Source organism: Petaurus breviceps, unplaced genomic scaffold (genome assembly GCF_028583685.1).
Source record: "Petaurus breviceps papuanus isolate PSGF00001 unplaced genomic scaffold, PetGlider_PUasm1.0 685, whole genome shotgun sequence".
Taxonomy (NCBI): Eukaryota; Metazoa; Chordata; class Mammalia; order Diprotodontia; family Petauridae; genus Petaurus; species Petaurus breviceps.
In genome coordinates, this window is record NW_027186455.1 from 5007781 (window position 1) to 5023401 (window position 15621).

Sequence of the window (15621 nt, forward strand, 5' to 3'; positions counted from 1 at the left end):
ATACAACAGCTGCTGGTTGATAGAAAAACTCAATAAGGAATAGTTGATTCTGCCAATACTGATATTGTTATAAGCAGAAAAAACCTACATCAGCCAATATGGGAAAACTGGAATGAAAGTTAGTAAACTCTTTACTTCTGAGTGCCACAAAGGCATAAATGCCTTAGACAAAAGAGAAGAAAAAAGGGAGGAGAGAAAAAAAAAGATGAAGTATAGAGCCATTAATTATTTATATGAAAGTTTTTTATTTTTCTTTATCAAAATGTACTCCACACCTAAGAACTGAGCTTGATCCAGATGCAACCAATCAAAATGGAAGTGACTCAGTTTTTCAAAAATTTTATCCTACAGCAATATATACTACATGCGTATATATATGTGTGTGTATATATGTATACATATATATGTGTGTGTGTATATGTATGTATATATATCATCCCTTGACATTCATGGGTTTCACTTTCCGAGATCTGATTATTTAGTTGGCTATTTATTGATAGTCAAATGGGAATTTTTGGAGATTTGCAAGTACTACAAAAAATCAAAAGCAATGCGCATATGTAAAGAAAACTTTAAAAAATTAGTAAGCCATAAATGCATAAATATTGTATGTTATTAATCTATTTTATCATTTACTACCATAGCATACATACATAAATTTATTATAAACAGTTGAATTTTCTTAAGTTTCAGTAAGCTAAAATACACCTCCTCTTTGTCTCTACCATCCTGACTCAGTCACCTGATTTTCTGCCACAGTGATCTTTGTATCTTGAACTTTTTGTAGAAGGAAATCATGAAGCAGCTGCCACAGCTACACTGTGACTGTGAAGACTCTACACAGCGTACAAGATACTAATCTCTGTCTAGTAGAAACTGTGACTTTTTATGGGTGCAGTGTGTTGTTTTACTTGTTTTGTGTAGTTAAGTAAATATGATCAGAATGACTAAAATAGGAGTGGCCAGGTAGCACAGCGAGTAAGAGCACCGGCTCCAGTGTTGAGAAGACCTGGAGATCGAATCCCGGGCTCAGACACTTAGCACCCACCCAGAAACACCTGGCCGTGTAACCTTGAGCAAGTTACTTAACCCCAATTGCTTAAGGGCAGCCAGGTGGCTCAGCGAGTAAGAGCACCGGCTCCAGTGTCGGGATGACCTGGATCAAATCTGGGCTCAGATACTCAGCACCACACCCAGAAATAACTGGCTGTGTAAACTTGAGCAAGTTACTTAACCCCAATTGCTTAAAAAAAAAAAAAGAATGACTAAAATAAAGGTTTGGGATAGGACCTAGAGTTATCCATGGTTTCCCACATTTAGGGGGGTCCTGTACCCTTAATCCCTGAGAATATCAAGGGATGACTGTATATGTGAAGGAAGCAATGGAAACTATGTAAAGGCAACAACATTGAAAAGGCAGTCAAATTGGTTAATTATAATGACCAATCTTAGACCTCCAAAAGATCACAGTGATCATCTTTTCAATACAGGAATCTAAGGATGTAGAATGTGGTATTCACAGGCAGATGTAATCTCTGTGTCAGTTACTTTTTGTTATAAATTTTTTTTGAATTATGAGGGAGGGTTCAGTAAAACAGAAAATTATTATGGTGTGAAAACAAAAGGCAACAGTAAAAGACTTTTAAAGGAAGGTTAAAACTTTTTTAAAGTCAACTTTGAGCTGACTTGGTCCTTGTGAACTTCAATTTCAACCAGGTAATGATGTTGAGAGCATTCATAACTTTAATTCCAAACATTTTACAGAGGCACATCCAAATGGCACAATCAATTTTTAAAGAATGGGCAGACAGTTACTAGTAGTCAACATTCCTTTGCTAGAATAAATACAACGCAGGCTAAAAATCTTAAACCAATGGTAATACTACTCTCCGAAAATAAATGCCTGGATGCTAAGCTGGCATCTTAAATGAACAGTGAGTCTAAAATAAATTCAGAATAAATTATATTTCCCAAAAGGTATTACAGCATGCACAGACAAATAACTCTGATGTTCAGCCACAGTTTAATGGAAGAGTGTGTTTCTGTATTTAGTATACATTCCCATAATAATCACTAAGGAAGTGAGTATTTCTTTTATTTCATGACCATTAAAATGCAGTTTATCTGGGCTGCGGAGTGCTTCCCACATACCTGTGTAGCTCAGGATCCAATGCAGTCCCTAGCATTTCAAGAAATAAAAGCCTTATTCAGTGACATTCCTTGCCTGGTCCCTTTGTCAGGTAATAACACTTAGGTAGGTGATCATGAAGAAAGCCTAATGGGCAGGCTGGGGCTTTTCAGCAAGCAGATAACTGATCCTGAGGTGACTTTTCTCTTTCCAAGATATGAATTCCTCTGGAGGCAAGAAAGATTTTCCTTTCCTCCCCCCATTACTCAGCATGGTACATAAAGAGAAAGAGGCATATATATTTCATTCATAAAATAATATAACACAATGGTCTCCACCTTAGTAAAGTATCATTTCAACCTGCCCACACATGTCTCGAACCCACAATAATTTATATAGAAACAGTGCACAGACTGTCTGCCTGCCTTTACAGCAGGAAGCAGCATGGTCCTCACCTGCAATGTTAATACTGTTAGGGACTACTCCAAAGATCACAGCAGACACTGTCATGCAGATGGTTTAACTAAAATACAAACAGGAAAATTTTCATGTAACAATATACTGGAGATTACCAGTAATGAATCAAAACAAAAACTATTTCCTTAGAAAAAATAAAATGCAATTGTGTTGTTCTATTAAGAAATATAACACTCTCATCAGTGCTATAGAAACATATATGCCTCTGATATATAATGGGCATTAACACTGTTTTTACTCAACAGCTTCACAAATAACTTCTCTCTGACTCCATCAAGTAAATGTCTATGTTATTCATAAATATTGAGAACAGGGCCTTTCATGTTAATTTGATTTCTAGGAAAAATCAGAAAAAAAAAAGAACTCTAATTTCAAGATACAGAGGAAGCTCAACTTTCCCCAGGCCTCCTTGAATGTGCAGTACAGATTTTTCTGAAAGAATTGTCAAGGGCTTTCAAAGAACACCCCAAAATACCACATGGGATCCTGAGGTTATGCCTTCCAAAGTAAACTACTTGACTCTTTAGAGTACATCTCTGCAGTATGTGAAGCAGTTTGCTCCCACCCTTCCTGTGGGCATTTTCCATTTCCTCAGAGACCAATACCTCTTTTTTGCTGAATTCAGGAGCCACACTCCTGGATTCCTGGAACATAGAAAAAAGGGAACTTTTGCTTTGGAAGAGCCAGCCATGGGGATCTCTTTCTTTCCATTTCTAAAAACAGGTTATCACCAAATGGGAATTCCAGTCCTAGTCCTAAGAAAGAACTTAGCTGTCTTACTGAGCATCTTAACAGGAAGATAAGGACCTACATGACTGTGTGCTATGAAGTACCCTTTCTTTATCAAGAGGAGTGCTTTCTGGAAGGGGGCTGATTGTGTGCAATCTCTTCTTTAGTTTATAAGATTCTTGTGGAGAGAGGCCCTGTCGATTAAAGGCAAGCTGAGAAATGATGCTGAAGGAGAGCCATTACAAACAGCATACAGAACATAGGGAGACAAAGATCTTAATGGAAGATTCTTCCACTCTTTCAATCCATTCTGCATCAGCTCAGCTGATATTTCATTTTCTTTCTACCTCTCTGTTTTCAAAGACAAAGGTTCTGACAACCTTTCCATTTCAATCTTAACTCTCATACCCCTAAACAAAATCGAGAAATTCAACTTGAATGTTATGTCATATGAAGTGGAGAAACCTAAGAGGGAACTTTCACCATGTACTTATCTGTACTGAAATATGTAGAAGCATATAGGATCATAGACTTTGAGTGAGAAAAGACCTTTGAGGTCATTTAATCCAACCCCTTCCTTTTAGAGATGAAGTACCTGAGGTCCAAAGATGTTCTATTCTTTAGGAGCAACATAAGTCAACTCTTAATTAGGAGCCAATCTGTGAATTTTAACTGTCCAGGACCTAAAGTATTTACATCTTTGGTCTCGGATCTATTGCTGGGTTTTTGGTAATGTCACAGTACACTCAAACCTAAACCAAATGACAGTAGAATAAAATTCAAATCAGGTGAAACTCAAATCCGGTAGTATTGCTAACATCAGCAACTCTAGAAAAAGAATGGGAGTGTGAAAACTACTAGCTACAATGAGAGTTTAGAATGATCTCTGTGTTATTATTAACAATAATAATAATGGACATCAGTGTTTTGCAATTTACAAAGTGCTTTCCATATATTATCTCATTTTATTTCCTTTAAGCATGTCCTTCTCATGGCCATGGAATAATGAAGAATTCACTTTACACATGTTCTGCCTAGTGATCTGGGGTGAAATGATATCTCCAACTGATGGAAAAGTACTATTTGCTGTATGAGCTATAAATAACTAAAGCTATAAAGCTTGTGTGTGGCATGGGACTAAATTGTGGCTGTTTATTTCTGGATGATACACTTACCCACTGATAAGAGAATATGTTTTGGTACTACTTCTGGAACAAGGGTAGTCAGGAATGGTGTGGAACTAGTGTCAAATCAAATACTTATGTCCAAGAAATAAATTTAGTTGAACTGTCACTGGCCTTTGAAGTGAGATCACACCAAGCATTATGGGAAGATTGGAGACTGTCTCCATGGCTCAATTCTTTTCAGCTTTGTCCACTTGAATTTTAGTAAGCCATAAAAATTGAGTTGACTTTCTAATTTTCTTTTATAAAATGAAACTAGTAACATAAATAGGAACAACTAAGAAAAACACATGCCCTTGCATAATCCGTCTTTGATTCCATCAACCACCTTTATGGAGGCCAATAAGATTGGACAGTTTTTCACAGTTTTCAAGTTTCAGTGAATCTGCCTTTTGTTTCAAGCGTTCATCTCGGTATAGTCTGGCCAAGTTTGCCAAGTCTGACTCTGAAAAATGAAAGAGAAAACCAGTTAAAAAGGAGACAGTCAAGGCCCTGGAACTCACTTTAGTTTTCACTGAATTAAGACCAATTTGCTTTCCTTAAGTTGTGCTGGTGGTTTTGGGTCCTGGGTCAGAAGAGCAATGGGTTTAGTTTTCATCAATCTAACATTTGGCACTGGACTTATGGAACTTACACGTGTGCACAAGAGAATATATTTAAAACTATGTCCTCCAATGTTACTCAGATAACAGTCTGGAAGAGAACAGCTCACTCTCCCTGTCCTGCTGTCTGATACCAAGACAGCTGCTTCATTCCTTCCCCCATTTTTTTTTTGGATCTTAACTTATGCATACTAACTGATGCAGAACCATTATCAAAGATACAAGAAAGGAGCAGGGGCTGCCAGAGACATTTTCTTGTAGGGTACTTGTAGGGCAAACAACTCACAAATCAAAAAGTCAACCAATTTATACACCATGACTTTTAGTTCCTTGATTAAATGAGTCTGATTTTCTTTGTATGTTAGTGAAGGCTGCTCTTTGAAAATTAGATTAGATTCTTAGCTGTTTTCCATGATTTGGTATTTGGGTTATATTCAATTTTCATAATTTCTTAATATTTCCAAGACATTTCAGGATAGAATTCCTGAAGAGAATCTCTGAGAAAGGGGTCAAATGCAATACTAGAACAGCCCGTTGGCTTATGCTGGATAGCTTCTGAAATAAAGTTATTCAAAAAATAAATTAAAGGATCACTGTGAAAATCCTATCTTAATAATTTTGAAATAAATCTATTCCCTTTCAGTTTTCCTACTGAAAGACTGGTTTTTCTCTGTGAAAAACAGGCATCAATCTAATTAATCAACAAACTGCAGGAAACAGCAATTAACACATTATTAATACATAGGGGTTAAACAATCATAGGGAGCATTGGGCATTGACTTTTAAACAAGTTTTCATAAACAGAGAATGCTGTATAGCACTTCTGCTCACACAATGGCTCTACTGACACACAGAGAGGCCCAGGACAACCCAAAGCACTGATTATGTGTAGGATTTGAGGGTGGCAGGTAGACAGTGCACGGAAAACTTCCTTCTATGACAGCTGGCTCAGATTATATGGGCTGGAAGGCCTTACATGAGTCAAACTCAGCTAGTTGCTTGATATGCAATTTTGTCTCCCAGGTTCAAAAACAATGTGCTCCAGAGGCCAATTCTGCTTGGTTGGCATAAGTGGCCATCAGACTTAGCTTGTCTTGGCACAATAACTCTTGTAGGTGACAGACCTTCAAGGACAATTATTTGGCTCTATGAATTGAAATACCGTTGCTAAGGTTCTCTCCACAGTCAAATGTTGACTCCATTCTTTTGATGTCTTCAGCAATGTGTGCAAAATACATTCAGAATGTCATTGTTGAACCCCCCTAGACCTTTGGATACTTTGGGTTGGAGGTATGTTTGATACTAGTCTTGGAAAATTAAAAGGAACACAAAATTATCTGAACTGAAGCAGTCTCTTTGTTTCTTTTAAATCTCCATTCAATTTCCTTGTGTTTCTATTTACTTGGCTTGACTTGATTCATTGTTCTGGAGCAAATCAATGGACTGTTCCTAACAATCTAGGATCCAAAGTTTCATAAGGAGGTCAAATTCATAATGTTCCTGCTCAATTATAATACTTACAGAGAAACTTCTCCCCAGACTATTCTTAGCTCTTCAGTGAGCAAAAAGTTGACATAATGAACACACTAAATTTAATCTTTTATTCAACTCCTTTTAAAACAATGGAAAAGATAAGGTCTAAGATAATACCTTTTATATGTAGGGATCAAAATCTTCTTCCAAATTCTCCCTTTATGTTCATATTGCCCTGACACAAACATTTGGGTAACCAATAGATGGGATATTTGATAGACTTTAAAGGCAAATTAACTTGGGCTCTGGTTAATAGACAAGAGAAGTTAAGTCATTGCCTCAACTCCCAAGAATGCTCTGCTTTCAGTTTTCAGATGTAGGGGCTGACAAATTTGGAGGACCTTGACCAGTCCCAGCTATCTGGGATACATCTGATGAGGTGATACATCTGATGAGGTTAGGCTGTCAGAGAACCCAGATCCAGACTGCAGTGAAAACCAAATTCATACATTCAATTAGGAAATAAATGGGGAGGACTAGGGCTATACAGTTCAGGGCTCCAGGTTTTCAGCTCTGTTTAGGAGAAAAAGTAAACAAGCCCATGTTTCCTGCACAATCATTCAGTTCTGCTGTTTTTACTTTTTTTTTAAGTATTCATTCAGGTACAGATATAAAAAAATAAAGATAATAAAATTTACCAAGGGGCTAAACAGCCACAGTAAGTGATTACTCAGGAGTCCAAAGATGAGCCACACTTAAGTTAAACATTTTAAGGAATGGTAGAGAAAGTGACCAAAAGGTTACAAAAGACAATGGCTAACTTTGCCAAAAAGTTTCCACAGAACAACAGCAAACTTTGTTCTGAAGTTGCTTTATTTTTGTAACCTCTATGGTGCTAATTTTAACCACCTCAGCTGTACTTGCTGCTGGAGCAGCAGAACAGTTGCTGATCATTTGTAAATAGCTTTGCGTTTCCTGCAATGGCTGTAGGCAGCATCTATTCCTAAATACTAGAAATAGATTTTTAAAGATGTGGGGACTAACTAGATCTCACTGTAACTCATAAGCAAATACACATATCTCCTGAATTTTGTCTGCAGTTGGTGAGGGGCAGAGCCATCACATGTGACTTCACCAGGCTCAAAACCAAGACCTAGCAGGGGTGGTGTTACAATGATTTCTTTTATCTACTGACAAGAACATTAAATGGTTTATTTTTTTGAAAACAGGAATAAAAGGAAGGGCTAAGGGAAGAAACAAGAGTTTTGTTCTGTTTTTGCAGAAGGAATACAATGAATTTGAAAGGCAGGGTGGTAGAGTATAAAGTGCATTGGGGTCAAGTGGCTTCAAGGCTCAGGTTCAAGGTCTGGCTTTATGACAATGAATGGGTCCTGAACATAGGCAAATTCATTTTCCCTTTCTGAGCCTTAGTTTCCTTACCTGAAAAATATCGATGATAATAATACTTGTACTTTCTACTTCACAGCGATGTTATAGGAAAAGTACTTTGTAAACTTTAAAGCTAATGTCATGACTCAGAATTATACCAAGATGCAAAGAAACTACTAAGCATTCTTATGACATGTTAATTTCCATTTTGTTTAAATGAATCATTATCCTTTGCCCTTGAGGCCTAAAGGACCTATGTCCTCTTCTAAATTCCTTTTCCTCCTTCTAAACTTACAAATTCAGTTCTAAGAATTGAAGATGACTTCTGCCTGTGGTTTAACCTAACCCCTCAAAATCTGATCCACCACTCTTTTGGTTTGTTTTGCTAGGATATCTTTGGTTGTGATAAGGGAGGAGTCTATTGCGAACTGGCTACAATACAAAAAGCATAAATAAAACATTTTTTAAATTTATAAAATCTAAGTTTCTTAAGAAATGAGTGCTAAGGATGAAGCAAAGAATCAGATAAATTTAGGGCTACGTAAAGCAGAGTTTATCTAGTCCAACTTCTCAGTTTATACAAAGGCAAATCTTAAGGCAGGGAGGAGAAAAGGGAAGGAGGGGTGACATCTGTGAGGTACACACAACTATACTTGTTGTTAGTACTTTGGCCAAATCTATCTGACCTATATGTCAAGTGACTTATCATTTCCCATGTTCAAACAGAGGAAAAGGGGCAAGGAGGGGTGCAAAAAGACTAAGAGGAAAGCCTACTACCTTATTTCAAGCTGGAGTATACTATGCCATACTGAGGAAATGTTTGTAAAGATGATAACAAAACAAAGTGCCCTCTCCCTCCCTACCGCCTGCCCCATCTTACTTTGTTGTTTTTCCTTCCAACAGCTTGACTGAATATAATCTATATAATCCTTTTCTATAGTCTTCTCCAAATCACGCAGTGATGGCCCTTTATAGTTTTTTTCAAAATGTTTATCAACAAAATAAGGCACCTGCAGATTCTCTGTTTCTCTGGAAATGGTGTGCCCCATGGACCTGTGAAAAAAGGACAGAGACATAACCAAAGGTTATCAATATCATTAATAATATTTGCTGTGTATAAGTCTCAAGCAACATTTAAAGGACACACAGAAATCCGTCTCCTTACCAAGGTTCCCATAACAATTTACGTCAGTAACATTTAACATTTTTTACAGAACAGTTACTGCCTACATCATCACCAACATTAATACACAATACATATGCCACTATATTATTTATATTCTTCCAATTTCCTAAAGGAACTGAAGTCATACTGGTCACCACAATAAAAGCAAAGCTGACAGAAAATGTGTGTATACTGTTATTTGTCAGTATCTTCTCTAAAACTAGTTCCTCTTTAAGGTTCATTGAGATAAGAGTAAAATGTCATTTAGATAAAACATTTTAATTACAAATAATCAGACAGGTAGCACTGATCCATCATCAATAGCAAAGAGACTGAAAAAAATAGCACCTGAAAGCTAGGAGACATACCTAGAGAGAACTGCAGGAAGACATGGGTTAATAGTTCATCAAGGACATTCTGGCACAACTTCCTAAGGATATAAACTACATATTTGATGTTTAGAAAGTTGAGCTCCTCAGGGCCCAAACCAAAAAACAACCCTGAAGAAGTAGAGAAATTCTAGTGCAGAAATCTAAGCCCCCAGATTCAGAAGTACTAGCCTAAGTTCATATGAATAGCTTGGAAGCTGCCAAAGCAAATTTTTAGGATGGTAAACTGAACTTCAAGTTATAGTAATATGACAAGTTCACAAGCCCTAAATTAATTTTGTTCACAGGGGCTTTGCTTGAAATTTATCTTCTATGTTCTAGTCAAAAGGAAATGTTTCACAAAATGGCAGCAGGACTTGAGGCGGGCTTCCCTAGCGGCTGTCTAAGACCCCATTTCTTGGGCTATCTCCCAGTGGACTAGAACCACGGGTGCTCTTTGTCCTTACCCAGATAAACTGTGCACAGAACATGCGTGTTTGTGCAAATGCGCCACTCTTCTGAAGAGAATGAAAGCAACATGCTAAAACAGAAAGCGTTGGATGGTAGGGAAGCAGAGGACTTGGGCTCTAGTCTGTGCTCTTCTACTGAGTAAGCTTGGGCAAGGAACTATATACTTCATGGGATCACAGATTTAGGGCTAGATGGGACCTCAGAGCCCATCTAATACAACTCCCTCATTTTTTTTTTTTGCTTTTTGGAGAGGGAAGGCAGGGCAATTGGGGTTAAGTGACTCATCCAAGGTCACATGGCTAGTAAGTGTTAAGTGTCTGAGGCCAGATTTGAACTCAGGTCCTCCTGACTCCAGGGCCAGTGCTCTATTCACTGTGCCACCTAGCTGCCCCACAACTCCCTCATATTTTTTTAAACTTTAATTTATTAATTTGTTTGTTTCCTTTTAGTTTACAGGATTCAATTCCACAATTCCTTGAATTTCACATTTTGTCCCCCTCCCTCCCCTCCCCCCCACATGGCGGCTTATTATCAAGTATAGGATCTGTAAATACTTTCACATTATACAATGGTCAGGTTATAAGGATGGATTGTACCAGCTGGAATGAAAAATGGTAAAGAGGACATAAAATCAAATAAGAGAACGAAAAAGATCAGTTATTTTGCTTCCACCTGGATATAAATTTAGTTCTTTCTAGTTCTTTCTCTGGATGCACGTTTTTCTCTCCATCATGCGTCTTTTGGGATTGACTTATATCCCTGTATTGTTGAGAAGAGTCCAGTCTATCAAAGTTGGTCATCACACATACGTTGTGTCTGTAATTGTGTACAAATTCCTCCTGGTTCTACTCTTCTCACTCAGCATCAGTTCTTTTAAGCCTCTCCAGGTAAATATGAAGACCGCCTGCTCCCTGTTTCTTATGGCGCAATAGTATTCTATAACATGCATATACCACAACTTGTTCAGCCATTCCCCAATTGATGGGCACCCCCTTAATTTCCAATTCTTTGCCACAACAAAAAGAGCTGTTATAAACATCTTTGTACATATGGGTCTTTCTCCCATTTCTATAATCTCTTTGGGATATAACCCTAGGAGTGGTATTGCTGGATCAAAGGGTATGAAAGTATTTATAGCCCTTTGGGCATAATTCCAGGTTGCTCTCCAGAAAGGCTGGATCAGTTCACAACTCCACCAACAATGCATTAGTGTTCCAGTTTGCCCACATCCTCTCCAGCATTTGTCATTTTCCTGTTTTGTCATCTTAGCCAATCTGACTGCAACTCCCTCATTTTAAAGATGAGGAAAATGAGGCCTAGAGAGGTTATGTGACTTGCTCAAGGTCACACATGTGGTAAGTGATAGAGGCAGGATCTGAATTACTCAATCACTGGAAGGATGGGAGAGACTGTAGAATGAAATTCTCAAGGCACAAGGGAAAACAATTCCAGTGAGGAGGGAACATGGGATTCACCTAAAGAAACTAATCTGGATACATAGAGAACTCACCAACTAAGTGCAAGTTAAAAGATAAATGTACAGAAGATGGAAATAAGGTCAGAAAAAAGCATAAATTATCTTTTAAAAACTGTCAGGAGAATTAAAACACCAAATGAACTGAGGTTGGCAAGGGAAGCTAAGGACAACAAAAAAGAGGATCAAAGAAAGGAAAGGCCTTTGCTTGGGCTATAGGGGACAATTAGCTGCTCTTTTCTTATTTGTTTCCTTTTCCTTGGCCAAGGGGAGTGACCTCTGCAATAGAAACAACAGAATCAAAATGACTAACAGGGAGTCAACGCCCAAGATAAGTAAGGAGATAGTAAAGAAGCACCTAGCTGCCCTTGAATTCAAGTCTCCTGACCCAGATGAACTATATCCTTGAACACTGAAAGATCTGGCAATGTGACTGCTGAGACACTGTCAGTAATAGCTGGGAGGGCAAGGGAAAGAGGTACTACAAGAATGAAGATGAGAAAATGCTGACCCAATTTTCAAAAAAATGGGAAGAGTACAGAGCCTGCAAATTATAGGCCAGTGAACTTGACTTCACTTCCTAAGAAATTCTATAATGAACTGTTAAAGAAACTGTTGGTCTAGAAAGGAAAGTGATGATTACAAAGAGCCACAACAGCTTCATCAAGAACAGGTCAGGACAGACTAACCTCAATTCATTTTTGACAATACTATTCAACTATTCAGTGAGGGGAAGGATGTGGATAGTTTACCTAGAGTTTTAGCAAAGCTTCTGATAAAGTATCTCATGCTATTTTTACGGAGTAGATGAAATAATATTGACTAGAAAATAATAATACAATTAGATAGATTCAGAATTGTCTTGATGCCAGGCTAAAAAAAAAGTAGCTATTAAATGTCAGTGTCAAGGTTGCAGAAGGCCTCTAGTCTAATATCTCAAGATCTGTCACTCTGGCAGTGTTCTATTTAACTTTTTATGAGACTGACTTAGATAAAGGCATAGATGGCATACTCATTACATTTACAGGTAACACATAGCTGGTACCCTGGAAGACAGATTCAGGGTCTAAAACAGGAATTTACCCTTTTTGTCATGGACTCTTTTGGCATTCTGATAAATCCTACTGATTTCTTATCAGAACATTTTTAAATGCACAAAATACATAGTTACAAATGAAACCTATTATATTGAAATACAGTTATCAAATTTTAAAAAAGTTCCTGGATACCAGGTTAAGAATACTTTCTGTAAGAGGGTCATGAAAAAGAGCATTGGTTGAATCTAAAAGGACAAAATTCAGTACTGATAAATTTAAAGTCTTCCACTTGGGCATAAAAAAAAACAACTTTACAAGTATAAGAAAGGGGAAGACATAGTTAAATAATTGTTCTGAAAACAAATCTGGGAATTTTGCAGCATTAAAGCCAAAAGAGCCATCTTGGGCCACACAGTTTCAGAAATAAGGTGACAGACAGCCCCACTGTGCTCTGCCCTCTTTAGACCTCACTTGTTCAGCTCTGAGCAACACAATCTAAAGACATCAAGAAGCTTGGAGGGCAAGAGTACTGAGTCCATGTCAAATGAGGGCTGCCTAAAGGAGCAGATCATCTCTAGCCTACAGGAGAAGGCTCAGGAGGCATTAAATAGGTGTCTTCAAGAATTTGGAGAATTATTATGTGGAGGAAAGATTCATTTTTTTCTGCCAGGCATCAGAAAGCAGAATTAAGAGCAATGAATGGAACTCACAAAGATGCACATTGAAGCTATTATATATCAGGAAAAACTTCCTAACCATTAGAGCTGTTCCAAAGTAGAAATGGGGTACCTCCAGAGGCAGTAGGTCTTACGTTCCTGGAGGCCTTCAGGCAGATGCTAGATGGCCATTTGTTAAAGTATGCTATAGTGTGTACAATCAGTCCAAGGGCCTTTCCAACCTTCACATTCTGTGATTCTCAGAACCCAGTTTCTCAAACTCCAAATCCAGTGTTCTATCCCTGTATCATGCTGCTTCCTCCCTGCCTTCAGATCTCTATGCCTCAGTTTCCTCAACTTTAAAATGGGAAGAATGGACAAGATAAATCTCTCACACATTCTATGACCATTTCTCAGTTGCTGAGCAATTTGAGTTTCTTCAGACTAATCACTGCCATTCTTGCTTTGCCCAGAGGGTGTCACTGTAGAACAAAATAATCCCCTTAAAAATTAGATTATTTCTATACATTATGTCTCCAGTAGGAGATTTCATTTCACTGCAAAGCTTCCTCTTTAAATACCAAGTTTTGTTTTCTGAAACAAATACTGAAATTAAATGAGTAACTTACTGACAGAGCCTTTCAGTCTTTCACTTATCCACATTCCCAAAGCCTATCATTAACAAAAACTGAAAATGTTTGACTTACGATTTATAGAATAAACTGTATGGAGGATTTGTGGCCATCAGCTGAGTTATAACAGATATAATCACAATCACGAGAACTGGTAGCAACTGAAGAAATGCAGAATACATATTCTAAAAGAGAAAGATATTTGGAATAACCATTACGTCTACAAAAACAAAAAATACTTAATTGGAAAAATAAGGCCAGAGATTAGCTTGTATCTGTGGTATCTTGATACATGAACTTCTACAGGAGGAAACTCTCTTTATTAATAAAGGTTGGTATCCTGTACTCTCAGAGTTGCCTAGAACACTGAGAGATTAAGTGATTTGCCCAGGGTAATATAGCAAGTATATATGTCCAAAGTTAACTCTCTTATCCACTATGCCAGGCTGCCTCTCATTAGAAAAAAAAAGTTGGGGGCAGCTAGGTGGCTCAGTGAGTAAAGCGCTGGCCTGGAGTCAGGAGGACCTGAGTTCGGTTCCAGCCTCAGACACTTAACACACAAAAACTAGTCGTGTTGGGGCGGCCAGGTGGCTCAGCGAGTAAGAGCACCGGCTCCAGTGTTGGGATGACCTGGGGATCGAACCTGGGCTCAGATACTCAGCACCACACCCAGAAATAACTGGCCGTGTAACCTTGAGCAAGTTACTTAACCCCAATTGCTTTAAAAAAAAAAAAAAACTAGTCGTGTAACCTTGGGCAAGTTACTTAACCCCAATTGCCCTCCAAAAGGTAAAAAAAAAAAAAAGTTGGCAGGGTCATGTTTAAAAAATAACTTGCAATATATTTATCTGCAGAAATATTTTGGTTAAATCTACTTTCCATGTCTATTTAAAACTTAATTTCATACTCCAACCATAAGCAGATACAATTATATGAATTGAATTTGTACTGAATAAATACCGATAAAAGATAAGTTGTGTTCAGCTTGCTACTATATTGCAATGTTAGACCTAGAAGAGTCTTTGGAGATTATCTGATATAAACTATTTTGTAGCTATGAAACTGAAGCCCAAAGAGGGGAAAATGACTTGCCCAGTAGACTAAATAAACTCCATTCACTGTTTTATACTCTTATCTTTCTACAAAAGATATTTAATTTTCTCTTTAACAAATGCTTACACATTTCACGAACATTGATAGTACATAAAATGAACACAAATTTTAGGAGATCTGAATTCCACATCTGGTCCTACACTTGTCACGTGACCATGGGGTACAGAGTGTCTCTTGGCCTCAATGTGCTCATTTGTAAAATGATGGAGGTGGACTTTATGATCTCTAAGGTCTTGCCCAGCTCTAAATAGTATGATCCTAGGAATCCAAAAAGGAAAGGGAACTGTCATAAGCATGGAAGATTTTGGATACCAAAGGAAAGCCCCTCAGACACCTGGAAACTGTGGAGAATGAGACTGGGAAATCAGAAACTTGCTTTGGTTGAAAGGGAAGAGCTGAGAAAACATACCTCTTTCCATTCTTTACAGAGGACTATCAATATTGAATATTATATCTGCTGTCCACAGTTACTGGAAAAAACACTTGAGTCAAGTGAATAGAACCAGAACAATTTATATAACAATAACAATAATAACAACAACAGCAACAAAAATAATAACTAGCATTTGTTTAGTGCTTTAAAGTATGCAAAGCAATATACAAATATTATTTCATTTGATCTTCATAACAATTCTGAGAGATAGGTATAAATAATATCCACATCTTGTAGATGAGGAAACTAAGGCATACATAGGCGAAGTGACTTTCCCAGGATCACATGGT

General features: G+C 37.6%; 2 protein-coding genes across 4 annotated transcripts in view; both read right to left on the bottom strand.

Annotated features, from left to right (window-relative positions):
- The window catches only part of SPATA24 (spermatogenesis associated 24), a 96726-nt gene that overhangs the window by 22394 nt on the left and 58711 nt on the right, over nt 1-15621 (bottom strand). The window lies entirely within an intron of this gene.
- Nucleotides 226-15621, bottom strand: part of DNAJC18 (DnaJ heat shock protein family (Hsp40) member C18) — a 31964-nt gene continuing 16568 nt past the window's right edge. For all 3 annotated transcript variants that reach the window (XM_069104341.1, XM_069104342.1, XM_069104343.1), the window contains exons 6-8: nt 13861-13970; nt 8863-9035; nt 226-4963 (exon numbers count right to left, since the gene is read on the bottom strand). In XM_069104341.1, coding sequence (XP_068960442.1) covers nt 4839-4963; nt 8863-9035; nt 13861-13970 — 408 coding nt within the window. In that variant the 3' untranslated portion in view covers nt 226-4838. The remainder of the gene's footprint in view (nt 4964-8862; nt 9036-13860; nt 13971-15621) is intronic.